Source organism: Acomys russatus, chromosome 7 (assembly GCF_903995435.1).
Source record: "Acomys russatus chromosome 7, mAcoRus1.1, whole genome shotgun sequence".
In the NCBI taxonomy this organism is placed as follows: Eukaryota; Metazoa; Chordata; class Mammalia; order Rodentia; family Muridae; genus Acomys; species Acomys russatus.
In genome coordinates this window covers 62,731,908-62,759,227 of record NC_067143.1, presented here as the reverse complement: position 1 = coordinate 62,759,227, position 27,320 = coordinate 62,731,908, and the positions used below count along the sequence as shown (strand labels likewise).

The 27,320-nt window shown below is 37.6% G+C and overlaps 1 protein-coding gene across 5 annotated transcripts in view; it reads left to right on the top strand.

Annotated features, from left to right (window-relative positions):
• The window catches only part of Btbd10 (BTB domain containing 10), a 57,051-nt gene that overhangs the window by 27,462 nt on the left and 2,269 nt on the right, over positions 1–27,320 (top strand). For all 5 annotated transcript variants that reach the window (XM_051149244.1, XM_051149243.1, XM_051149242.1 and 2 more), the window contains 6 exons: positions 10,564–10,760; positions 13,398–13,683; positions 16,213–16,315; positions 17,440–17,560; positions 19,838–20,035; positions 22,569–22,679. In XM_051149244.1, the coding sequence (XP_051005201.1) occupies positions 10,607–10,760; positions 13,398–13,683; positions 16,213–16,315; positions 17,440–17,560; positions 19,838–20,035; positions 22,569–22,679 (973 nt within the window). In that variant the 5' untranslated portion in view covers positions 10,564–10,606. The remainder of the gene's footprint in view (positions 1–10,563; positions 10,761–13,397; positions 13,684–16,212; positions 16,316–17,439; positions 17,561–19,837; positions 20,036–22,568; positions 22,680–27,320) is intronic.

The window sequence follows — 27,320 nt, the reverse complement described above, 5'->3', positions numbered from 1 at the left end:
GGATAATTGCTCTTGCTGTGCTGTTTCAAATCTTCACAGGTGACCATGTTTACCTGATTAGGAAATTTTAGCACAATTTAAAATGTTAATAAGTTTTCCTCTGCCTTCATTACCAATTTTATTGTAGGGACTTTTGGTATATTCAGTATATTAAAATTATTTTAATGTAAGTAGTTGTAACATCCTTTTTATCATTTCAGTATTCCTTACTATTTTCATGCCTAGTAAATATATGAATGTATGTGTGTGTGTATATATATATGTATATATGTTATTAGTTATTTATTAAATGTGTGTATATACATAAAATTTTATATTGGAGATATTGGGGCCTAGAAATGATTTTATAAGCTTGCTACTATAATAACATTATAGAAGGAGAACTTCAAGGTTAATCTTCTTACCTTACACTTTGTAGAATACTTTTCTCTGGTTCTGCTGGTTCTTTTCTGATAATAATGTTTATCCTATTATCAAAGTGATACATATTCATTATATAAATTTGGTAAGCACAGAAAAGCATATAGAGGAAATGTTATTTTTCTAGTAAAATCAAGTGCTCTAGACATTTCATACTTAACCAAATGTGAGTGTATACATACACACATATGTACAAATATATATGTCACATGTATACTTAAAATCACTTCCAGATGTTGTTATGTTATATAAGATACAGTCTAAAAATAATGAACATTCTGTAATGGTCATCTGTACATAGTTTGGTTACACAGTGTTTTATATATACTTTGTCATTTAATCAGTGTTCTGAAACTTGACCAGAGAAATGATTAACGTGGCTTCATACTAAAAACTTCTTCAAAAAGGCCTGTCTTAAGGAGTTAGAATAAAAATGCAATTTTTATTTTATTTTTCTGACAGTAAAAAGATCCTTGGTCTGATTTCACCTTGAGCTCCTTAAAGATATATACAGTGTTTTAAATGAAGCAAATAACTGTAAAGTATTTTGTGAAAATAGTTAATATTTAATAAAAATAAAAAAAAAAATGGGGTCCAAATGAGAAGAGACATTAGGAAATAGGAACACTGTCCAAGGGTTTCTTCTGTGACATTTAATGGAAGAAGGTAATCCAGGGACTTGTAACAGTGTAGGAGTGTAACAATGAAGGAGGAAGAGCAAACCACTGTAATGCCAATAGCAAATAATAAAGCAAGCCTTGCTAGGGACAGAGACATGAGGTAGCGGTGCAGATAATGCAAGGAGGGGTTGCATTCAATCAAGGCCTTCAAATTATTGGTAGTTGATGTGATCTTTGAGGATTTGTAACAGGATAATAACCAGTAAAAGAGGCTGGCCGTGGTGGCGCACGCCTGGAATCCCAGCACTCGGGAGGCAGAGGCAGATGGATCTCTTGTAAGTTCAAGGCCAGCCTGGTCTACAAAGTGAGTCCAGGATAGCCAAGGCTACACAGAGAGACCCTGTTTAGAAAAACAAAACAATCAAAAAGAACTGCTAAAAGTTTCTGGGCCTGATTTTGAAGTAGATACAACATTTTGGAACAGAAATGAGGATAATACATAACTAACTTAAGGCAGACCCAATGGAAATGTGAAATGAATATTTAAAAGTAGACCAACTGTAAACTTTATGCAGTCAGTATAATTCGTGCCCTTCGAATATGTTTGGACTTGTTTGCTTTGTTTAGTAGTACCTTTGAATGTAAGATAGGTGAGGGAACTAAATCTAAAGGAATTCCAAGGGTGTATGTATGTCCTTTAAACAGCACTGTGTATGAAAAAGTCCTGAGGGCAGTGGCTAATAAACTTGACAAAGAACAGCAGTGTGGTATGGTGGTTGTCATCCCTCATCCCCCACCACCAGTGTCAATTATAAGGACTCTTACAGTAAGAACTATTTTCAGATATTTGGAGAATTGTAATATGATATTAAAAAAAAAGTTGAACCTGGTTTGAATCAGACTTACTTGAGGCTAGGAGCATGAACTCTGAAATTGAGCTTTGCATCATATATGAGACCTAGGACTGACTGAACTCTGACTTCAGATAACTAGCAAATGAAGTGATTAGATTGTTAGATATACCCTAAATTTTCAGCTACTAAAATATAAGATACACCAGTGTTTGCTTGCTTGCTTGCTTGCTTGTTTTTGTCAGTTTGACCTAGGCTGTCGTGGTCTGGGAAGAGGAACCTCAGCTGAGGAATTGTCTCCATTAGATTTGCCGGTAGACAGGTATTTGATTAGTGATTAAAGTGGGAAGCCTGAGCTCACTGTGAGCAGTAGGGTGCAGGTTGCTTAGGAAAGGCAAAGTGAGCAAGCGCGGGAGCCAGACAGTAACAGCATTCCTTCTTGCCTTCTGCTGTGGTTCTTGTCTCCAAGGTTTTGGCTTGAGTTCCTGCCCTGACTTCCTTTAGGGATGAACTGTGATCAGAATGTATAAGCCAAATAAATTCTTCTCTCCGTGCTTTGATCATGGTGTTTTATCACATAAGAACCTAACTAAGACAGAAGTACTTAAAATGAAGTAAGGTCACTCACTACTGTGTTCTTGTACTAGGTCTCTCTGCTGCATAAGGTCACCGTCTATAAATGAATACCAGTCACACTGTAGATATTATAGTTTTGTGTGTTAACCATTTTCTGATATGAACGTTACTATGTCAGTGATTTCTGAAGTTTTGTTGTCTTAGTTTACTCTCCTCTCTTTTTGTAGGAACTTGTACATTACGTGAATATTGACTTCTTTAATTATTTAATTTTCTTTTCACGTTTTTTCTCTTTTGAGGATATTCCAGATATTTTCTTTCAGTTCTGCTGTAATCTTTTAAAATTTGATATATTATGGTTTTGTGTCTGTGTGTGTGTGGTTTGAATAGAAATGGCTCCCATATGCTCATTTATTTAAAGCTTGGTCCACAGTTGGTAGAACTGGAAATGATTAGGAAGTATGGATTGGAGGAGGTATGTCACTGGGTGTGGCTCTGGAGGTTTTAAAAGTCTATGCCGTTTCCTGTAGTCACTGTCAGTCTCAAAATCAATCAATCTCTCCCTCCCTCTCACCCTTCCTCCCACCCTCTCCTCCTCCCTCCCTCCCTCTCTCCATGGTGCTGTGGATCAGTTGTAAACTACCAGGTACTCCTCAGCATCCTGAATGCCTGCTGGATGACATCCCCCACACTGATGGTCATAGATGCTAACCTTTTGAAAAGCTGAGTTCCAATTAAATGCCTTGTTCGTGGTATTTGTCATGACAATAGAAAAGTAACTAAGACAGTTTTGAATTTGTAAGAGTTCATTATTATTCTTTAATGTGTAATCCCCACACTGTCAGGACACAGAACATCATCCCAGGAAAACTTCCCAACCATTTCTTTGTCAAGCCATAAGTTGTTCCTCCATCATTGTCATTTTTACACCTTTAACTAAGTATACTTAAATAGTACATAAGCTTTTGGGTTTCTCCCCATATAATGCAATGCCCTTGAGATTCATTTACAAAGTTAGGCTTATCAGTAATTTATTACACTTTTTAAAAAGTGATAATTCCATAGTGTAGCTATACCCTGACATATTATCTCTACATATGAATTGGGTTATAAACCTCAAAGTAGGGCTTAAGAGTTGGGCGTTTAAAAATACATTGCCTTTGTATGACAGTTCTGTTGTAGAAATTTGTAGTTTCACTATATAAAACTGAGCCCTTAAATTTCAATTCTTAAGAATTTGCTGTTCATGGAAACTTAGGATTTTTAGATAAATTTACAAGTTATGTGCATAATAAATTCACATTATTTTGGTATGATAAGGTTGGGTGTAATAGAGCCTTGCTTTTATTTAATTTTTTATTTTTTGGTTTTTCAAGGCAGGGTTTCCCTGTGTAGCCTTGGCTATCCTAGACTTCCTTTTTGTAGACCAGGTTGGCCTTGAACTCACAGCAATCCACCCGCCTCTGCCTTGCGAGTGCTGGGATTAAAGGCGTGTACCACCACGGCCCGGTCGAACCTTGCTTTTAAAAGTGATCATATTAGTAAGATTTTTATTTTTTATTTTTTGTATAAATGACCTTTTTTAACATTTGTTTGTTTGTTTATACAGTATTCTACCTCCATGCCAGAAGAGGGCACCAGTTCTCATTATAGATGGTTGTGAGCCACCACGTGGTTGCTGGGAATTGAACTCAGGACCTCTGGAAGAGCAGACTGTACTCTTACAGCCCCTAGTGAGATTTTGAAACCCACCCCCATGCTCCAGCTCTGGGGATTGAACCTTGGGCCTCATACATGCTGAATAAGCACTGTATACCAGTAAGTAGGTTATTTCCTGAGGCCTAGATTTAAACGTTTTTTAAAGACTTTACTACATGAATTTGAAATTAAGTGATTAAATTAGTGGTATATAAAGAAATAAACAGGGATTATAAATTGAAGTTGTAAAAAATTTAAATGCAGGCTGGTATTTTGATTGACTTTATGTGAAGTAGATTTAGTTACATAGCTAGAGGTGGTAGAAATTAATGGTAAAAAATTGTGATCTGGAAGGATTCATGGTGGAGGAACCAAATTCATGATTTGGGTGGACTTGGATTATTGGATAATGTTGGTCTGTGAACTCTGTAGGAGGTGGTCAGTTGGTATAGTTGCTGTTTTTAATCTGGTTGTTGACATAAGTGCTTTTGATTTCTGAGGTTATGAACTACATAGCTATGTACAAGAATCTGTGTAGGCTGATGGGGAAAACGTTAGCTTGCACCAGTGAGAAAACCCTGAGGGAAAGACTGTGGAGAAGACGAGCGTGACGAGCCTCTGTACGTATAGTAAGCATGGCTCAGGAGTGGCCTTCAGGGATGGTAATCTCAAGTGCTGTGATCAAAAAGACAGTTTAGATATAAACCCATAAAACCTCAACTACCATGAGTATACTGGCATATTTCATATCCAAAAGTTTTCAAAGTACCCTTTTCACTTCTCTTCTAGTTGCTGCCCTTTGTGTTTGTGCACCCACCAACCTATTGTCTGTATCTTCCAGAATTTTACATTTGTGTATTTCTTATGTCTATCTTTCACTGGCCATAGTTATTTTGAGATTTACTTCTGCTATTTAACTTGTGAAAAATACTCATGTTTGATTGCATTTTATCAGCTGTTGGGAATATACCACAAGAGTTTATCTACCTGCCCATGGAAATCTAGGTATTTTCAATTTTGAGTGATTACAAATAAAACTTAGAGAAGAGTATTTTTTATATACAGGTTACTTTTTATAGATCCGTGTTTCCCTCTCTTTGGGGAGGTAAAATACAAGATGAAATATCTGGGCTATATGGCTAGTATATACTTTATTTCTTAAGAAACAAGCTGTCTTCCAGAGCCATTTTCAAAGTGGTTACACCATAGCAGCCCTTCCACAGATGCATGTGAGTTGCACTCCATATACATACCCTTATCAGTGCTTGGTATATACTTATTTCTTTTTTTTTTTTCTTTTAAAAACTAGACATTTATTGTAAAGTCAATAAATTTTTATTTAAGGAATAGTCCTTTCTTTTACTGTCCATCCAGGTCACATGTGTTCACATTCAGGATTTCTGAAAACAGCCCTCAAAAATGGCCCAGTGTGCTTTTTTTTCAGCCCTTTATATGTTTATTTCATATGTGCATGTGGAGGTCAGAGGACCTTTCCTGCCACCTCGTGAGATAGATCCTGGGGGCCAAACTCAGATCAGCGGGTTGAAAGAATGCATATGGAGCTGTTGAGTGAGCTGTGATAGGTTTGAATTTGTAAATTTCTCAAGTTCTTGAATTTTTTTTTTTTCTGGAATGAATTTTTTTTTATTATGTTATTAGCTTCTTTGAATTTCATTAGACATTAAACACACCATTTCTGTGACAGTGGCCATTTTGTCTTTCTTGGTCTTTTCCTGTGTGACTCTTGTGGGGGTGTCTTAACTTTACTGATCGTCTCAGCTTTTACTTCATTAGTTTTCTAGATTATCCTGTTTTCTAATTAAACTGATTTTCACTCTGTCCTTTATTAGAAGGATTGTGACCCACAGGTTGAGAACTGCTGCTATAGGGGGTCAGTGCTGAAATTAGCCCCCTAAGGGATACTATACTGTCATGCTAAAGCATGGTTTTTTGACATGTTGGGTGATTTTTAGTTTCTTTGTGTTTTGAATTTTAAAATCTCTCTTTTCATTCTTTTAGATAAAAGTGTTTATTTATTTTCTGAATCTTTATTTTCCAGATGTTTTTAAATTTTAGTTCTGTTGTAGGTGGAAAAATACTTTGTATGATTAAGTTCTTTTAAGTTAATTAAGATTGTTTTATTGCCTAGGATATGGTTTATCATTGTAAATGTTTGCGTGCACATAAAAAAGATGATTTTCCTGCTGTTGTTCTGTGAGGTGTTCTGTATGTCAAGTCAAACCAGTTGATAGTATTATTAAAATCCCATTAATTGATTTCTGTCTATTTCCTGAACTAAATGTTGCAGTAGAGCTGAGAGTAGAGCTCAGAGGTGAAGTGTGCACTTTCACACACGGAGCTCTGAGCTTAGTTCTAAGTACCATAATACAGAAGTAATCAAGTAAGTACAAAAATAATACAAAGGTGTTAAAATCTTTAGTAATTGTAGGGTTAGTTACTTCTTATTTTATCAGTTTTTGTTTTGTATAATTTGGGTCTAGTTGTGAGGCAGAAGAACATTTGTGATAAGTTGTTAATGAATTTACCCACCTTTCCATGTGAAAGAACTTAGTTTTTGAGCTCTGCTTTTGCTGTTACAGTGACCACTGTTGTCTGTCATTATAGCAACGCTAGCATAGTGCCCTAGACCAAATCTTTAGATTTAAAGTGTGTTTCCTGTAGGCAAGGCAGGTAGGGTTGGCTTTTGTGTCCCGTCTTTTATGGTGTAGCCATTTGCATTTCAGTGGCTTACGTAATTTGTACATGATTAAGTCTGTTATCTTGCTATTATATTGTTTTTTTTTCCTCCTCCTATCTTCTGATTTTCCCCCTGTCTTTTGGATCACCTGGTGTGTGTGTGTGTGTGTGTGTGTGTGTGTGTGTGCGCGCGTGTGCGCGCGTGTGCACGCATGCGCACCCACCCACCCCATGCTTTCATTTTAAAAGCATTTATTGTGTAAATGGTTGCTTTAGCATTTACAATATATACTCTTTAAACTATTGTGTAGATCCACATTGTTACTTGGCATTATCTTTTCCTCCTACCAGAATTACTTCCTTTTGTCTTTTGAATAGGTATACTCATGATAAATTTGGCTTTTTGTCTTAAAAATGTCAGTAATCTTTTGATTTTGAAAAATAGTTTTATTCTAGATGAACAGGAGCCTGTAGTTTTCTTCAAAGTGTATTGGTAACTTACTGTACATATTATATTTGTGAACTTTGTAATTTTCATCAAATTTGGGAGAAATCTAGACACTTTTCTTTCATATTTTCTCTTTTCACTCTTCTTCCTTTGTGGATTCCAGGCGGTCATGCTTGAACTTGACCCACACCACACTTAAGCTCTGTTCGCATTGCTTCTTATTTGCGGAGCTGTTTGGAGAGGGAACGACTGCAGTGCTGCTGCTGCCTTGGCTTGAGGCACGTACTAGGAGTGAGCTGTTTCTCTCCTGTGTCAGCTCACACATTATACATTGGGGTTCTGTTTTTTATTTATTTTTATTTTTTGGTGGGTTTGTTGTTGTTGTTTGTTTTGTTTTTTGAGACAGGGTTTCTCTGTGTAGTCTTGGTCACCTTGGGCTCTCTTTGTAGACCAGGCTGGCCTCGAACTCAGAGATCCGCCTGGCTCTGTCTCCCAGAGCACCACCTGTGCTCCCTGTCACCACCGTGGCTGGCCCACATTCTTATAAATGAAGCCTGAAGCAGAGCTTGAACTTGCTTGTTCTTGTTATTTTGCTCCAATTGTTTTATCTTTAGGAGTGTTTTCCTGATCTAAAATTATTTAATCAAATACACTAGAACATAATCTGTCTTCTATAAGACATCTGATTTTTGGAGGCTGTTTGGCTTATAAAGAAAAAAATGGTTGTATATGATAACAGTGTTTGCATTTATTTAACATCTAAGCAGTTTTGAAATGAAGGCAATATTTCAGTAAAACACCTAGCAATGTCTAGTTTTTTTTTAAAAAGCTGAATGGTGTCTTGTAAAAACACTCTTGGCCCTTATTTAAGCTGAACATTTAGGCCTGTGTTTGCCTTAGCCATAGTTGTGACTGGATAATCTATTAAATTACCAGGTCATATTTAGGACATCTGTTTTCTTATTATTCAAAACTTACCAGTGAGAATAATAGAGGGTTTGGGGGTTTTACCACCCCCATATATGACCTTTGTATTAATATGTGCTTTTTCTACTTCAGAAATTCTGATATCCCTATTCTAGTAGAAGAGTCACTTGGTTCTATTTGAAGAAAATGATTATGTTCTAAGAATACAACTGCTCCCCCGCACCCTTCTAGAAGGAACATGGGAGTGGAAAACTCTTTTCTTCTTAAGGCATATGAGACATGACTAATAATAGCTAACAGACTGCCTTTTCCTCCCTAGATTTAACTAAGTCTGCTTTATCTTCTGTACCTGTAATCTCTGTTATAGCAGGGTGATGATTCATTTCCATAGTAAAACAAACCACAAAATAACAAAAGCCTTATAGCTAGCAAACTAACAAAAAGATGATCTTGCGTCACTAAAGGATGTTAAGTCAGCCTTTGGAATTCCTTTCTAACCAGTGTGGTTTGGTCAAAAGAAAGCACTGTAGACTAGAGAGGACATTAGAATGAAACAGGACTCAGGCCACAGTGTTACTGCCATGTCGGCTAGTGTTACATGACTAAACAGACTTGAAGCTTGAACTTTTTTGTCCTCATTTATTATAAACAACTAGATTTAAGAAGTGCACTGTGGCAAGTGCTTTGTTTCTTTGTTTTTTCCAAGATAGGGTTTCTCCGTGTTAGCCTTGGCTGTCCTAGACTCCTTTGTAGACTAGGCTGGCCTTGAACTCACAGCAATCCTCCTACCTCTGCCTTCCCTGGAATTAAAGGTATATGGCACCCCTCTAACCCACCCACCCACCCCAGTTGTGGCAAGTGCTTTGTTAACCCTTTTGTTTATTTGTTTATTTCTAAAATATGTTACAATGTTTTTAAAATTGTAACTCACATATATTAATGTGCTACATTGCTAAATTGTCTTGAGTCTGGCTCTGATTACTATTATTGCTTTTTCTATAACTGGATTATAATCTCAATGTTACTTCTATTGTTTTCACTTTCATTATTAAAATTTTACATATTTTTCAGAAACTTGTGGCTAACTTTAATCTAAAATCTTAAAATTATATTCATCTACCTATTTATTCTTTTTGTGAGGCGTACATATGGAGGTGAGAGAACAGCTTACAGGACATGGCTCTCTCCTTCCACCACGTAGTTTCCAGGGGTCAAACTCAAGTGGTCAGGCCTGGCAGGCCAGTGAGCAGCACGCTCACCTACTAAACCGACTTGTCAGCCCCTAACTTTAATCGATTGGCATTGTCTTTTTAGTTTGAGATTTTATTTTATTTTGAGATTTTAAAGCATTTGTTGTCTGTTACTCATTTGTAGTTATATATTTGTGATGAACATATTTTGCATTTACATGTGAACTATTTACTTACACTTCTCAGTGTGTGTATTATTGATGTATTATTGCTACACAGATAAGCTCTAGAGAGGCTTCTTTTTATTGTCATTTAAACTGGTAAGAACAGGTGTTAATACTAGATCTTAGCACTCTATTGTCATTTAGCACATCATTGTGCCTGTAGTATGCATATTTAATAATATCAGGAGTAAATTCTATTATTAGACTACTTTAGCTAAAGGACGGTATTCTTAGTTACTTCTTATAGTAGAATTTAGTCTGTGTAACATTTTCTAAGATGTTTTAATTCTCTCACTTTCTATAATCAGAAAGTAAAAGTTGAGTGTTTTAAAGAAGGGCTTTTCAAAAAATTTGAATTGTAATAATAATAATAATAATAATTATTATTATTATTATTAATAATAAAAGTTCTCAAAGTGAGTTTATCATGTTTGCTTGGAGACTTGTTTGATAGGGAGACCAATTATTTTATCCAAACCTCAGTTTTTTATTTTTATTCTTTTAGTGTTTTTGAGTTTGGTGCTCTCTCTAAGATTTCCTTTACAAATAAACTTAAAATACCTGTATAACTCCTGTTGCTAAGCATACTGTGTCTTAGAAGTCCGCTGATGCCGGACATGGTAGTGAATGCTGGGTGGTTAGAGAGGCTGGGTCTCTATAAAGCAAAGCAAAATAGTTAACCATTTGGTGTTTTAATTTTTTTCATTTAGAAAACATTGGATTTGGCTCTTATAAGCACATTACTCCAGAATTTATTAAACCTCAAGGTTCAAAGTAAATCAGATTTCAAATAAAAAAGTAACAGTTGATTTTTGAACTTTAAGTATCAGTTGTATGTTAAAGCATGTTTTTACCTAAATCACTTTCTTTTTTCCCTGCTTTTATGATGTATTTTCTTTTCTAACCTATCAGCACTGCCTCACGTGTTGCTAAGGGAGCAGTCGATCACACCAAAATGAGTCTGCATGGTGCTAGTGGAGGACATGAGCGATCGCGAGATAGACGAAGGTCGAGTGACAGGTCACGAGATTCATCTCACGAGAGAGCAGAGTCTCAGCTCACTCCTTGTATTCGAAATGTGACATCACCAACACGACAGCACCATGTTGGTACGTAAGGTCATCTTACCCCCCAGTTCTCAGCAGCAGGCCTTTTACAGTTGTGATGATGTTCAGTTGTGACTAACACTTGAGTTAGGTTTACTTCTTTGTTACAATTCAGTTACTTGTTAACTTAAAAAGACAGTGTATTAAATCAAACATAAAGGTAATATTTTAAGTTTGACAACAATCTTATGAAAGAAGTATTATGAGAGGCCTCTGAAGCTTGACAGTACAGATACTTAAAGGAAAATTTTCAAGTTAATTCTTATTTATTGATGTACATTTATAAAAATAGCTTATTATAAAATCACAGGTAAATTATTGATAGGGCTGTCTTGTTAATTATGCTAACAAATGAAGTAAAAGAATAACCATTGTGGGATTATTTGTTCTGATTTTGACATGTTTCCTAATTTAATAAAGAGACAAAAGAGAAATGTGTTCTACTTTCTTAGTGGCTTGGATCTTTTTCCTTTTTTCTTTTTTTTTACTCACACATGAGCATTATTAACCCAGGACAACACACTGTGACTGTGAGGTCCCAGTCTGACATAAATGCACCTAAGAATTGCTGACATTTTAAATCTCCCTCTAGGGAGGGATAAATGATGAGCTTTGATTTAGGAGTGGTGCGCAGCTCTGTGCTCAGTGTGCTCAGTGTGCTCAGTCTCCACCACCTGTGGGAGTGGGCATGCTTAGGTTGCAGGGATAGGTAGCTTGCTGATAGAGTACACTTTAGTAAGTGTAAGGCTCTTTCCAGCTCCAGCAAGTCCCCTCCCCCCACACTGACAACTATATTTAGTAGTTTCTGGTAATTTGGGGCAAATCAGAATCATTTTGTTAGGACTTATTAGTCAGAGAAATTGACAATACATCTAAGTAGGTCCTTGAAGACAGGCTAATATTTATAAGCCAAATGTGGAGAGAAGTAACAAAAAGAGTTAATAGTCTCTTCCACGTAGTGTTGAGTTTCTGAAAAAAGAGAACAATATAATTATTTTATCACTCCAATAATTTTGCTTTGGGGATGCTACCAGCCTTGTAGAGACAGGAACTAAGGAGGAGGGTGTCAGAATAGCTCTGGAGTTATAGCCAGCCCAATTATACAATCAGCATGCTGCACAGAATGTTCTCAGTAGGCTGAGTCATGAAGAAATTTGGCAAAAACTGATGAGACAGAGGTACATTTTTAGGTCACCTTTAAATTTTAGTGAGCTGGTCTTTAAATAAAACTTACCATGAAATCTTGGTTTTTATTTTCCTTTTATAGGGTATTATAACATCTAAAGAGAATTTTAACTTTTTTCCACCAATAAAAATTATAGGTAATCTTATGTCTAATAGTTTCTATCACTGCTTTACTCTGCAAAAGTGAGGCTGGGAAGAAAATGTTTCAGCTGAGCAGAGTGGTACAGGCCTGTAAACCTAGCACTGGGGAAGAGCAAGGTCATCATCAGCTGCATAATGAATTTGAGGCCAGCCCAGTTTCCATAAGACCCTGTCTAAAACAAAGAAAGTGGTATACTATTAGATGCTAAATTCTTTGGTAGTTAATTAAGTTTTGTGGGGGTGTTTATTTATTTCTTGCTGTCCCTACTGGACTTTTTTCTTTTCTTCTCTCTTCTCCCTCTCTCTCTCTCTCTCTCTGTGTCTCTCTCCCTCTCTCTCTCTTTTTCTCTTGCTCTTTCAAAGATTTATTTATTTATTATATATAGTGTTCTGCCTGCATGTACACTTGCAGGCCAGAAGAGGGCACCAGATCTCATTATAGATGGTTGTGAGTCACCATGTGGTTGCTGGGAATTGACTCAGGACCTCTGGAAGAGCAGTCAGTGCTCTTAACCTCTGAGCCATCTCTCCAGCCCCTCTGGTCTCCTTTTTATGAGAAAAATTACTGATTTCAATGTGATGTTATTAGTACAGTGTGTTTCTACATTTTGTTTGTTTGTTTGTTTGTTTTGAGGCAGGGTTTCTCCGTGTGTAGCACTGGCTGTCCTAGAACTCTGCTTTGTAGATCAGGCTAGCCTTGAACTCAGAGAGATCGCCTGCCTCTGCCTCCCAAATGCTGGGATTAAAGGCGTGCGCCACCAGGCTCAGCTGTGTTTGTACATTTTGTACTTCATGTTCCGAATAATGTTAACCGTTTTTAGTAATTAGGACTGTTTTAAATTATTATTCTCAGGCTGGGGGTTGAGGGCATGTAATCCTAGTACCTTGAAGGCCCAGGTGAGAGGATCATGAGTTTGAGACCAGCCTAGGCCATGTAGCAATACCCTGTCTGAACAAAAGAAGCCAACAACTCTTTCAAATTTGATACTCTTGTTAATCTTTTCTTTGTCTTTAATGTTTTGTTATTTGACTTATGGGAAAATTTTGATGTTTACATATTTTTCACCAGAACAATAATAAGATTTAACATAACTTTGATGTTTGCCTGGGTCAACATCAATTAACTAAAAATAAAATATCTTAGAAAACATTTTCATATTTTGGGTTTATTCTTAGATTTCTTGAAAATGTTACTAGAAATAGGAAAAAAGAATTTTGCAATTAAAAGAACTTGTCTATATTGGATGTTTTAGAAGATACAATTCTTAAGCCTTTTGAAAGAAAATGTATATGACCTTAACATTTTTATTTCAGAACGTGAAAAAGACCATAGTTCGTCTCGTCCAAGCAGTCCTCGACCTCAGCGAGCATCCCCGAACGGCTCCATTAGCAGTGCTGGAAACAGCAGCAGGAACAGCAGCCAGTCGAGCTCGGACGGCAGCTGTAAGGCGTCTGCAGAGATGGTGTTCGTGTATGAGAACGCGAAGGAAGGCTCTCGGAGTGTGAGGACATCGGAGCGAGTGACCTTGATAGTGGACAACACCAGATTTGTTGTGGACCCGGCCATTTTTACTGCACAGCCAAATACAATGTTGGGCAGGTTTGTTTCATTGCTGTTCATTATATTACTAGTTCTAAAGCACTTTTCACAGCCACTTTTTTGGTGGTTAATAAGTTTTACAGTAAAATTTCTGCAGTAGAGAGGATGTAGCGTTCCTATTTTGTAGATGAAAGAACTGGATTTTGGAAGTTAACAAGTTAATACAAGTAGAGTGTGGATAGAGAGAACAAAGCTTGAACTTGGTTTTATTTCTAATAATCTTTTGCGGTCCCAGTAACAATAGAAAATATATTTGTCATTAATGTCAGAATGCTGATAGCTTGAGTCTAACCAGATGAATCTCAGCATTGTTATGTTTCCCACAAGAGTTTCTAAAACCAGTCACCAGGTTTAGAAGGACACGTATCAGCTTTGTTTACAGAAACATTATTTGATTAGCTATAAAGTCAATTTGAATTTCCACTCTGATGTAGATATTTATCAGTTGTTGTAAATATTTAAAGTGAAGAGTGAGGCTACATCTTTGAAAAAGTATAGGAAATACAGTGTAGTTGGTGTTGTCTTCAGTACTTAAAGTTTGCAGTAGTGGGATCCACATTCTCAGGATTTTAGACAGTGTAGAGTTGATCTTTCAACAAGCCTAAATTAGGGTTAAATACTGCAGTGAAGATGAGTATTTATGTCTGTAACTAAAATGGAGAAGGTATAAATGAAACAGACATTGACAGGAGGCAGAAACTCGCAGTATGTTTCTATTTTGTTTGGTGGTGGCTGTAGGGGCTCTAGAGAGGAGGGAGATCGAGGGAGGCTCAGTAGAGAGCAAGGGCTGGTGTTGTGACGCCACATACACGGTGAGTAAATAATTTCTCCAAGTGACGCTGGACTTGAATATGCGTTTCCATGAATATGTATTTTTACTATCATCGATGGTTAGTGGAAGCTAGCTGTTGGGGGGAGGGGACTTGATTTTTACATAAAAATTGAAACAGAAAAGTAGGTGTTGAATTTCACTTCAGCAGTTTTAAAGGTTTTTTGTGTTCACATTGATCTGAAAAGAATAGCATTCCTTTTGTACAGAGTTCAAGCATTTGAGAAGATTGCATGACATTTGATTCCTGATGCTTTTCAGTCAAAGCTTCTGTTCAGGCGGTGACTAAAGCATATTTTGGGGGAGGAAAATTAATATTCATAGGAACTAGAAAACACTTGGCATTCTTTTTAGAAACCTTAAAGAAGCTTTGTTTTTCATGGATTTCTTTGTTATAAATAACAACAAACCATTTAAATTAAAATGCTGGATAAAATACTTGAAAAACTATGTTGACTTTGGAAATAATGGTATCATTGAGCTCGGAGGCACAACTATTTTTAATTACTGATTTTTAAATATTTCTCAGTACTGTTTGAAACTTTTATTGCAAAAGAACATTTTTAAAAAGTTGTCTCTTTCTCAATAGTTAGCAGTAGGGCCAATAATGTCTTTTTTTGTTTTGTTTTGTTTTGTTTTTTGAAACAGGGTCTCTCTGTGTAGCCTTGGCTGTCCTGGACTTGCTTTGTAGACCAGGCTAGCCTCGAACTCACAGCGATCCGCCTGCCTCTGCCTCCCAAGTGCTGGCATTAAAAGCATGTGCCACCACGCCCGGTTCAGTAATGTCTTGAAAAGCATAAAATTCTTGTTTTTAATTCTCCATCATCTGTTTCTGGTTTGTTGTTGGTTTTTTGTTTTTGTTTTGTTTTGGGTTTTTTGTTTGTTTGTTTTTGAGACAAGATCCCACTATGTAGCTCTGGCTGTTGTAGAACTCACTATGTAGACCAGGCTGGTCTTGAACTCAGATCCAAATGTAAAGGTATGCACCATCTTGTTCAGCTCATCCTCTATTTCAATTCTAGGATGCAAGTCTTAAGAATCTTGAGTAGGATTCCTTAAATTTAGAATTTGTGAAATGTTAAATAGTCTAGCTTGTTTATATCACCTTACTTTTTTTTTCCAATTTAGCTTGCTGTATATTCTGTTAATATACCACAACTTTATGGTGAACAGTATTCTCATGGGAAGGGCACAGACTAAACATCTCGCCCCCCTTTTCTCTGGAATGATCATTTGCTTACTTCTATTACTATTGCAGGGGTGGGGAGGCAGTGGGTTGCTCAGGTTCTTGCTGTATAGTTTCAAGGTGGCTTACAATTTCCTGTGTAGCACAGGCCAGCTTTGAATCCGTGGCAGTGCTCTTTCCGCAGTCTTTTGAGTGATAGACTTACACGTGTGAGCCACTGTACCGAGGTCAGATGATAGTGTCCTTGTGTGTCCATGTAAGGCAAGCGTCCTACTATAGAACAGCATCTTCAGCTGCTGATTTTATCATTGCTTAGAAATGATCCATGCTGTTGTTCTTATCAGACCGTCTATGCTCTCTTTATAACGTCTGCCGAAATAAAGTTCTTATGTCTGCTAAAATAGTTATATAGCATAATGCTTCAAGAATATTTTATTTTTGTGTCTATATATAAAGCTGATATTCCTTTTTAAAGTATCCTACTGATATATATCTTAATTACTTAATATCATAGGATGTTTGGATCTGGCCGGGAACATAATTTCACACGTCCCAATGAGAAGGGAGAATATGAGGTGGCAGAGGGAATTGGTTCTACTGTGTTTCGAGCTATTCTGGTGAGTGTTTCTTATATGTGCTAATTAATAGCTTAGACATAAGACCCATCCTCAGAAGTATTTAGATCTCTATTTGAAGACAGACAGGTTATCATTTGCTTTAAGTGCTCTTTAGTTCATACTGTGTTAGTACATAAAGATAAAATGATGTAGACAGGGGAGTCTGTGCCCGTGGGAAGCTAGGATGTGAGGATTCAGCCCTTAGCCCTGTGCAACTGTTTCAGGTGTTAAGCTAACTTTCTGAAGTCATTATTTCTCTTTACAGTTTCTCAGTCAGGTGTGACTTCTTGAACTGTGATTTATTTATTTATTTATTTATTCATTCATTCATTCATTCATTCATTTTTTGAAAAGATTTATTTATTACTTATACAGTATTCTGCCCACACCGGTGCCTGCCCACCACAAGAAGGCACCAGATCCCATTATAGGTGGTTGTGAGCCATCATGTGGTGGCTGGGAATTGAACTCGGGACCTTCAAAAGAGCAGACAGCGCTGTTAAACCTCTGAGCCATCTCTCCAGCCTGAACTGTGATTTATTGCCCCATACTAGCGCTGTGGAAATCTATGAACACCTAAACACTGTCTTAATGATTTACTTTGCTGCTGCTGTTCTTGTTAGCTCTTTACCTGTTGTTTTTCTTCTTCGAAGTCTTAACCCTTTGTTTTAATGAATTTTTATACAAATATTACAGAGTACATATTTGTAATTTTATTTCAGTAAAATTAACTGTATGTCTGGGCCTAAATTATCCTTATAAGTAAAATATTAAAGATTATTAGGTGGTCTTTGGATCCTGTCTAACTTTACTGTTCCATAGTTTTAAAATATCAGGGCACAACCAGGTTTGGTTGTGCACGCCTTTAATCCCAGCACTCATGAGGCACAGGCAGGCAAATCCCTATGAGTCCGAGGCCAGCCTGGTCTACAAAGAAAATTTCAGGACAGCCAAGGCTGTTACATAGAGAAACCCTGTCTCGAAAAACTAAACAAAACAAACAAACAAGCAAAAATCAGGGCACTACTAATTTTGAAAATGCCACCAACCCAGCCTTGATAATGAGTTTGGACTACTTTGTGCTCTGGTACTTAATGCATGTTTCTTATTTTTTTCCCCTCCAGGATTACTATAAGACAGGAATCATCCGCTGTCCCGATGGCATCTCTATTCCTGAGCTGAGAGAAGCATGTGATTACCTTTGTATCTCTTTTGAATACAGTACAATTAAATGTAGAGATCTCAGTAAGTATGAAGTTTGTGTTTAGCAATGTTATGAAGCCTACCTGTGTCATTTACATAGACTTCAGATGTTTGTCTAGTCCAATTATAAAGTGCCCTGGTATTATAAAAACTATTGAACTTTGCAGAGTTCTACATAGTTCTGTTATTTTCTAACTTTTTTTAGCTTTAATAATTTTTTAATGAACTCTTACTGATAATCCTCTTTGGCTATTTATTATATCATTTCTTGTTAATAATACTATTATAATTATTATAAATATTGTTATTATATAATTATTAATATAACCTTGGCTTTTCCTAAAGTTTGACTTATTTCCATTCCTTAAATCATATCTAAAAAATTATCTTTTTATCTCTATGTGAGATAGTATCTTTTTTTGTTTGTTTGTTTTGTTTTGTTTTTTGAGACAAAGTTTCTCTGTGTAGCCTTGGCTGTCCTGGCTTTGTAGACAAGGCTGGCCTCGAACTCACAGCAATCCACCTGCCTCTGTGAAATATGGAATATATAAATAATTTTTACAAGGTATACTTGACATTACAAACCAAAAATTGCATCCTAGACCACATAGATACACAATTGGAAGTTTTAGCTCTCCTGTCCTTCAGACAGTTTTTTTTTTTTTTTTTTTTTTTTATATCATCACTTTTTTCTTCCACAGGCAGGGTCTTATGTAGCTCAAGCTAGCCTCAGTCTCAATATGGCCTGAGGATGGCCTTAGATCCCTGGTTCTCTTGCCTCCATCCTCCAAGTGCTGGCGTTACCCAGATCTGTGACCATGCTCTCTTTTTTTTTCTTTAGAGGTCGGGGGGGGGGGGGGGGTGTCAAAACAGGGTTTCTCTGTTTTAGAGCTCTCTCTCTGTAGACCAGGCTGGCCTTAAACTCCCAGAGATCCACCTGCCTCTACCTCTTGAGTGCTGGAATTAAATGCATATGGCCACCACTGCCCAGCTTCATGCTCCATTCTTTATCATTACTATTAAATATTTTATTTGTAATACAATTCATGATAGGAATTTTTATGTAAAATAAATATAGTAAGGTCTTTTAGATTTTTAATTTATTTATTTCTAAATTACTATAGGTTACTAAATTTTATATATTTTCAAAGACTTTATTGAGAAAGTTTTTTTTAAGATTAAAAGTGATCTTAGAGAAAATATAAAGGAATACTGAAGATATACTTGAGTCAAAAATATTTTTCCTTAAAATATGTGGTTCTATTGAATATTTAGAATCTTTAACTGGCAACAGTTACTTTGCAGAGTTGTTAGGAAGATTAAATAAATAGTACCTGATATACAACTATTAAATGAGGATTTGTTTGAGGGGAAATAAAGAGCAAAAATAGGAATTAAAAAAAAAAAACCTGGAAGTAGAAACACAGGCCTGCAATCCTAGCACCAAAAAGAGGAAGCAAAGAGGCTCAGAAGTTGAAAGTCATCTTCAGCTCTATAGTGGATTTGAAGCCACCTTGAACTGCTTGAGGCACCCTGTCTCAAAAATAAAAGGAAATAAATGTAAAGGAAACTTATCAAAAATCTTACTGGGCCTGGAGAGGTGGCTCAGGTTAAGAGCACTTGTTACTCTTGGAGAAGACCCAGGCTAAGTTCCCAGCGTGTACGTGGCGGCTCACAGCCATCCGTAATGCAGCTCCAGATGAAGCGGCACCTCCTGGTCTCAGTGGACACCAGGCACACATGCAGTGCACAGATTACATGCAGACCAACACTCATACACAGAAAGTAAAATATGTTTTTAAGATAAGAAAGTTATTGAGTTTGTACATTGTGTTTAATTGCCTCACAGAGCCCTGTCTGTGTGCATCATATGTACTCTTAGCAGAGTCTTTTGCTTTTTGCTTTTGCTTTTGCTGATTAGAAGATTATGAGCTGCTAATTTACTGGCAACCCTGGCATTAGGTTTCATTGCTACGTTACCTGAGTGTCTCTGTTAATGCTTCCTCTGTCTCTTAAAACATCCTTCTTTGCTTTTCTGTCTGTCATTCTCTCCCTTGCACCTTGGCCCTTCCCCTGCCGAATATAGCTTCTCTTTACTGTTCTCCTTTTCTTGTCTTTTTTTTTTTTTTTTTTTTTTTTTTTTTTTTTTTTTCTGACTTCATATATGAACTCTTCGGGTAAATTATAAGAGCTGAAGAATTAACAACATATCAGTCTGTCTGATTGTAAAATTGATGCTGACACTTACTCTGGTATTCTTTGTTCTGCTTTTATCAGGCATCCAAAAAAGTCAAGATATTTTTGTGGGTTTCGTTTCAGGTGCCCTTATGCATGAGTTATCAAATGATGGTGCTCGTAGACAATTTGAATTTTATCTCGAAGAAATGATCCTCCCTCTCATGGTAGCAAGTGCTCAGAGTGGGGAACGAGAGTGCCATATCGTGGTGCTCACAGATGATGATGTAGTTGATTGGGATGAGGAGTATCCACCACAGATGGGAGAGGAATATTCACAAAGTAAGTATTTTGGCATGCTTCCATTTCCTGGTTCATTATGTGGATTATATGTATCCTTTAGTAGTAAACAAAGGACAGACTTGTCTCATATAGCAGGGACCAAACTATCTCTGGGGCTTAAATTCATCCCATTGCCTGTTTTATAAAGTTTTCGTATTGCCTATGGCTGCTTTGGTGCTATCATGGCAGAATTGAGTAGTTGCAACAGAGATTGCATGGCTCGCAAAGCCCAGAATATTCACTGTTTGGACCTGTGCAGAAAAAGTGTGCCTACCGCTGCCTGTCACACAGAAGCTGTGTTGCATTTTGTTGACTGGAGAGAACTTTCAGTTCCAAGATTTCTTTTTAAAATCATTTGTGTTTCTGATAGCAACCCTTCCAAAGGATTTATTAACAAACTATAGTTCTCCAGTTGTTTCTTGAGTAGCACTGAGCTCTTTCTTTACTTCCAAACTTTGTGGTTAGAATTCTTTTTTTTTTTTTTTTTTTTTAAGAGTTCTGTTATGGTTCCCCCCCCCCTTTCGTTTTGTTGTTGTTTTGTTTTTGTATTTTTGTTTTTCAAGACAGAGTTTCTCTTGTGTATCCTTGGCTGTCCTAGACTTGCTTTGTAGACCAGGCTGGCCTCAAACTCACAGCGATCCACCTGTCTCTGCCTCCTGAGTGCTGGGATTAAAGGCGTGCGCAGCCGCTGCCACCACCACCACCTGGCTTATTATGTTGTTTTAATGAACCCAGTAATATAAGCATTTTTAAAACAGTGTCATAGGTGAGCTAGCAGCTTTTTGTTTTGTGATCTAGCCTGCTAATCTGGTAAGAGTTAAGACTCCATTGGATTTAAGTAAAAGCTGTCGAATACAGAAAATACAAAAACTCTGATCTCTTATTTTTTCCATTTTATGAGCCATTTTCCAAAAATTAAACAAAGGTCCCAAATGGTCACTTTGCCAGCTTAGGTTTTCTGAAGCTTTTTCTCAGACATGCAAGAGTAGTGCTTCCCAGAGCAGTCAGGTTTTCTCTGTGTCGTAGACTTCAGTGAATGTTGTGATTCTCTTTCAAAATATGTACTAGTTCTTTAAGAATTTCACCCAGTGTCCTGTGATCATGTCCACACCTAGTGTTGTGAGTCTTCTGCAGAGATACAGTAGGCATCTTTATTGCTGTCCCTGACAATGACTTTTCTCAATTATGTGGAATAAAAATTTGAACAAAACAGGAAAAACAAAAAGGTAGCAAAATTCAGAATAAACATACTAAAATTTTTTGCTGTTGTTAAAAAAAGAGCTTATCATTTATATGTTAGCTTTCAATAGGTCCAGCTCTGAGAGGATTTGCAATTACAGGGCAGAGGTGACATTACAGTGGTGACAGAATTATAGTCAGGCCAACTTTTCCTCTTTCACTGTTAATGTTTCCATTTCAATTGCTTGTTTTTTTTCCCTTTGGTTTTTTGTTTTTGTTTTTTTAATCTTGAGTTTATAGCTTAAAGGGAACAAAAGCTCTATTTAGTTTGTCTAAATGAGATTCACTTTGTTTCAAGCTCTTCCAGCCTGAAGAAGATGCATTCAAGGAGGATACAGAGATAGCTTTTTCAGCCAGACTGGTTTTCTAAGGGTGACTCTTATCTTTTCTGAATGGTCAAAACAAAACAACCAAACAAAAGACCTTAAAATATCAGGAGTCTGGAAGCTTTAGTAGTCAGCCCAGACTGACCCCATGGTACCGTTTGTACGCATGTTTCCTTTACTGACTCTTAAGCCAGCGTGTTTGGTTTGTGAGTGTGTTTTTCTTTTTCTGACAAACCTTGCAGTTCACCTTTTAAGGGCGATAACTCCACCAGAAAGAGAGGAGGCGAGGAAGGCCCGTCAGTCTAACTCCCTGAAGTTCCCAGCACGTTTGGAAGACTCAACATGTTGTCAGTGGACTGTCTGCCCTTTGCAAAGCCAGTTTGCTCTAAACAGACTAACCTAGGCAGAACATGCTTGGATCTGCCATTTTTAATCAGTATTAAATGGGACTCTTTGCCTGGATGGAAATCAGTTGTGGGGAGGGGCTTTGCCTTTCGGGAAATTATTAATAGCTGCTCCATCTATGAAGCATAAAATGTGCAGTGCTCTTTGACAAGGCAGTTTCCCCACCTCCAGACTAGGCCATGTAGATATCTTAGTAAAGTTCCTTACTCCGCCTGCTTGATAATAGTGTGTAGTCAGTACCTGCTGGTTGCCTTACTGAACACTGGGACAGATCCCGTTCCAGTAAGTGCACGTGCGTCTTTGAAAAAGAGATCCTTCCTGTGGATTGGGCTACCTGACTGGTCATCAAAGCTTTTTTTGTTTCCACTTAAGTAGACATTTGCTTCTACATTAACTGTACTGAATATTGTCCTGTCATGTTGGCTAGTCTTCCTTTGGCATTAGTGCATCCATTATTTCGGCTTTTAGGGATGTCAGGTCCCTTTGATGATCAAGGTAAATTGAAGTTAATTTCATAAGTACTTTCATGTTAATGTGAAATACTTTTGTCTTCTTGATTCCAGTTATTTATAGCACAAAATTATATAGATTTTTCAAGTACATTGAAAACAGAGATGTGGCCAAATCAGTTCTGAAGGAGAGGGGTCTTAAGAAGATTAGATTGGGAATAGAAGGTAAGATGTTTTCAGTTTATTTTCTTTAAAAATAAATTTTTAAAATATAAATCTGTTTATGTAAGTTTAATTAATTTGTTGGAGAAGAGCACTCTCAAATGGTTACTGAATGATGTTGGGATAAACACATGACAGACACAGGCTTTCTTCGAGAGGACACATGAAAGCCATTAGAAATTAGTATGTGTTCCATAAGATCCCCTGTTGATACAGAAATGTGATTTTTTTTTTTTTTTTTAATCTTCTCATGGCATCCTCTGATTCATTAGCAAAACCCACATGGTATTTGTTGACTCACATGTATAATTCCCATAAAGTTGACAGGGCTGATGGTTTAGTGATGATTAGAGGCCTAATATGTTTTGAAAGCACCTTTTGAAAATGCGTATAGAAGCAATACTTGTCTCACTGTATGCTAGTATTCAAGTTATATACAGTTGCATAGCTTGCTTGCTCATCTCTTAAATGCATATACCTTAGATAGCCTTGATGGATGTTTTTTCCGTTTTAAGATACCCTTAAGACCAAGTATCCCGCCAATTGTAGTGGCGCACACCTTTAATCTCAGCACTTGGGAGGCAGAGGCAGGCTGATTTCTGTAAATTTGAGACCAGCCTGGTCTACAGAGCGAGTTCCAGGACAGACAGTGCTACAAATAGGGCCGGAGACATGGCTCACCAGTTAAGATCACTGGCTGCTCTTCCAGAGGTCTTGAATGTAATTCCCAGCACCCACATACTAGCTCACAGCCATCTATAATATGATCTGATGCTCTCCTCTGGCCTGCAGGTATACATGCAGATAGAGCACTTGTACACATTAAATAAATAAATAAATATTTAAAAACAAGCAAGAACAACAAAATAGCCTTCTTAAAATGTCTGTACTGGATCGTGTGCATAAAGGCTCTGTAGTCAGATTACTTTGGAATGAATTGTTGTGCATCAGCCACAGCACTTAAATCAGCGTGTTTTTCTGGAATTGGGGAACATTAATAAGTACTTTAAATGGCTATTGTAAGGATGAGCTGAGTTAACACAAGAAACACACTCAAAACAGTACCAACAAGTAAATTCTCAGTCTGTGTTTGTGGCGATGACAGTGAAGATGCTTCTGCTAGGTGAGGACCTGGGGAGGTGCCAAAGGATCACAAGAATAGGTTACTTCAACATGTAAAAGAGTACCCAAAACAGGATAGTAAGGGACAGTGAGGGACAGTAGCAGTGTGTCACCTGACTTGGACCAGTGTTCGCCTTTGTCCTTCTGCACTCTCCCCACTGAGCACGGCCTAGTTATCAAAACTCATGGGCAAGCCTTACTGGACCGAGTAACCTCATTAGGAAATAAAAGCACAAGGCATTTTAAGTTCTTTGAAGCTTTTTATCTTTATTAGCTAATATTTTATGAAGTAGAGCTTTTCCCTGTGAAGTCTGCATGATTACACAGCACTTTTCTGCATAAGAGGTTAAGTAAGCTGTTAAAGTTTTCCTGGGAAGACCTGACAAAGCAGGGGTCTGAGTCTAGGACTTTGTGATGTCAGAATCTAAGTACTTCGGAAAACGCTGTATTAAGTGGGGTTTTCTTTCCCCTCAAACAGCCAATATTTAAAACAATACTTGTCCAGACACATTACAGGCTTAGATAAGTTAATCTTGACTTTGGCTAGACAGTAATTACACTCCTCTGCATTTATTTCAATAACTGCTTCGAGATTCTGAAGCTCTGAAGCATCTCTCTTTTTTTTTTTTTTTAAGCATCTCTTTTATAACTGGTTTGTAGACTCTCAGCTTTTCCATCAAGTCTGTGAGTAAGAAGCTGGGCATTGTCACACACACCTGGGAAGGAGGAGGAAGGTCAGGAGCACCAGGCTTCCTTGTCTAGCAAGTTTGAGGCTAGGCTGCCTAAACTTCCTCCCAAACAAAGAAAAGGGAAGAAAATAAACAAGTAAATAGCTTCAATCCTAGGAGTGTTAACCTTTTGTCACCCTGTTCCCTGTACCCACTCTAGCCTTCCCAATTCCAAGTCTCTCAGAAGAAATCTGATTTTGAGGCTTGAATGTGTTGACTTCTTTGAGAGCTGGATTGAGTTGGTGTCTAAGACATGGGGACGATCAGGGAGGATGTGAGTGTGTGAGAGGATGTGAGCACGTGAGAAGGGGTGGTGGGTGTAAGACTAGAGGAGTGCTCAGTCCCATTACCCAGGATCCACACTTATGTGTTGATAGCACTATAGCTAGGCCTGTCTATTAGATGTTACTTAATGATAAACAGATTTTGGGTATTGGTAAGTGATGAGGGTAAGTGAAAAGTATCTTTGCTGGCCACAGTGGCATGTCTGATCCCATCACTTATGAAACTGGACCAATAATAACTACAACAAAAACCTCAGAAGTGTCTGGTATAAAGATGGGAAAATGCAAATAATTTCTGCCTTAAATAATCTCCACACCACAGTTCCAACAAAACATGCATCTTTGAGGGTTGCTTCCTTTATCCTTAATGGGATGTCTGTCAATCTCAAAGAGTTGCGTTCTAGAGTCAGTACAGGGCCACATGAGTTTGCTCCTCTTTCCAACAGGCATAGTCATCATTTGCCTTTTGTTCCGTCATTAGGTGCTGTGCCTGAATTTGGTGGAAAATTAGCTTTGGTCATAGTACTTAACTGAGATTTTTAACAAAGTTTAAAGTTTAAAGCCTAAAACCTAAAGTAGTAGTATTGAAATCATTCCCATAGAATACAAGAAGTTAGCCAAACATGGTGTAGCACACCTGTAATCCCAGCACTCAGGAGGCCAAGGCAGGTAGATGGATCTTTGTGAGTTCAAGGCCAGACTGGTCTACAAAGCCAGTCCAAGACAGTTAAGGCTACATAGAGAAACCCTGTCTATAAAACAAAAACAAAACAAAACAACAACAACAAAATACAGAAAGTTTAAAACTGGGAAACTAATTACATAAGCTTGTGAATTAAATCTGCCTTTTATATTCTGAGCAGGAATGGTAGGATAGTAAAGATTGCATTTGCTTTCTGTATACTTTCATCAAACCAAGCTTGAATATCCTTAGGTTCTTTTTGTTTAATAAGAATATTATTGTGCCAAGCGTGGTGGTACAGACCTTTAATGTCAGCAGGCAGAGGCAGGTGATCTCTGAGTTCGAGGTCAGCAGTCGGCCTGGTCTAAATAGCGAGTCTAGGACAGCCAGGGTTACAGAGACTAACCCTGTCTCGAAAAATGAAAAACAAACAAATAAATAAAGAGTATAATTTAGGGTTGAGAATGTAGCTTAGTGGAAGGATGCTTTCTAGCATGTGCACCATAGGCCCTGGCTTTAATCCTTCATGCAGCAGCAGCAGCAGCAGCAGCAGCAGCAGCAGCAGCAGCAGCATGTATTTAAAGCTCTCCACTGTGGGATCAAATATTACTGGCCATGGTCTTCTAGTACATGCCCTCTATTCCAAGTCTCAGGCGTGTCTCGCATGCTTCTGCATCTGATGGGTATCTCATGCCACTCTCTCTCTCTCTCTGCCTGTGCTTCCCTCTGCTTTTTGCTCATCCATTAAGAGCAAGCACAAGAAAAGTCACCGGAACATGGTTGTGCACACACCATGCGCTTCTTTAGTTGTTGTTGTTGTGACTTTATGTCAAATGTCATTTGCCTTAGGAGAGCATAGACACCTTCAAGGTAGCTGGTACTTTTAAGTTCTTTGATACAATAGCTGTTAAACATTATTGTTCAGTGAAGTGGCCAGAGACAGACTATTTTTTTTAAAGCGAAAAATACTCTAAGAAAGATACATGTCTGGGGCTGGAGAGAGATGGCTTATGAGTTCAGAGCACTGGATATCTCAATACCCGTATCAGGCAGCCTCAACTGCTTTTCACTCCAGTTCTAGAGGATCTGACTCTGGCACCCACATACACACGGTGCACATGCACACATGTACATACACAAACATTTAAAAAGGAAACAGGAAGATACGTGTCTGTGAAAAGGCTGTCACTGTTAGCTCTGGTAGTTATTCATTGTAGGGTCTCTATTGGTTCAGTGCCTGCAGCATATTATGGACTACATTAGGGTATGTTGTACAACACTAGGCTCTGGAGATGCTGGCTCTGCCATGAGAGAACTCTGCTTAGGTAGGAGTCAGACATAACACAAATGGAATTACCATTTAGTGTTGTAGGTACTTTTATGTAACATGAATGCTTTGGAACATAAGAAACAAATTCTTAGCTCAGTGTGGACTGTTAGTGTTTTTGCCAAGAGAGGAAAAAATATTGGAATTGCAGAAGTTCCAGAGGGAATCGAACTCAAGAACAATTTGTGTAAAACCACAAAAGCATATTCAGGAAGAAGGGAAGTCTGTTGTAAGCAGTCTTTTTGAGAGCTTTAGTGTGAGAGGAAATACAGCATGAAGGTAGCTGAGACCGAGTCCGTTTATACAGCTGGGGCAATACATATCGTCTGCCTTGAAGCATCAAACAAGAAGATTAGCAGTTTTAAAGCAGGCATGCATTATGATTCCATTTATGTAGAGGGGATTCTCTATGGAAGAAAGCTGGGAATACAGTCACACAGGAAGTTGAGACTTCTGAAGGTCTAGGAATGATCAAGATCAAGGAAATCCAAAAAGAACCCT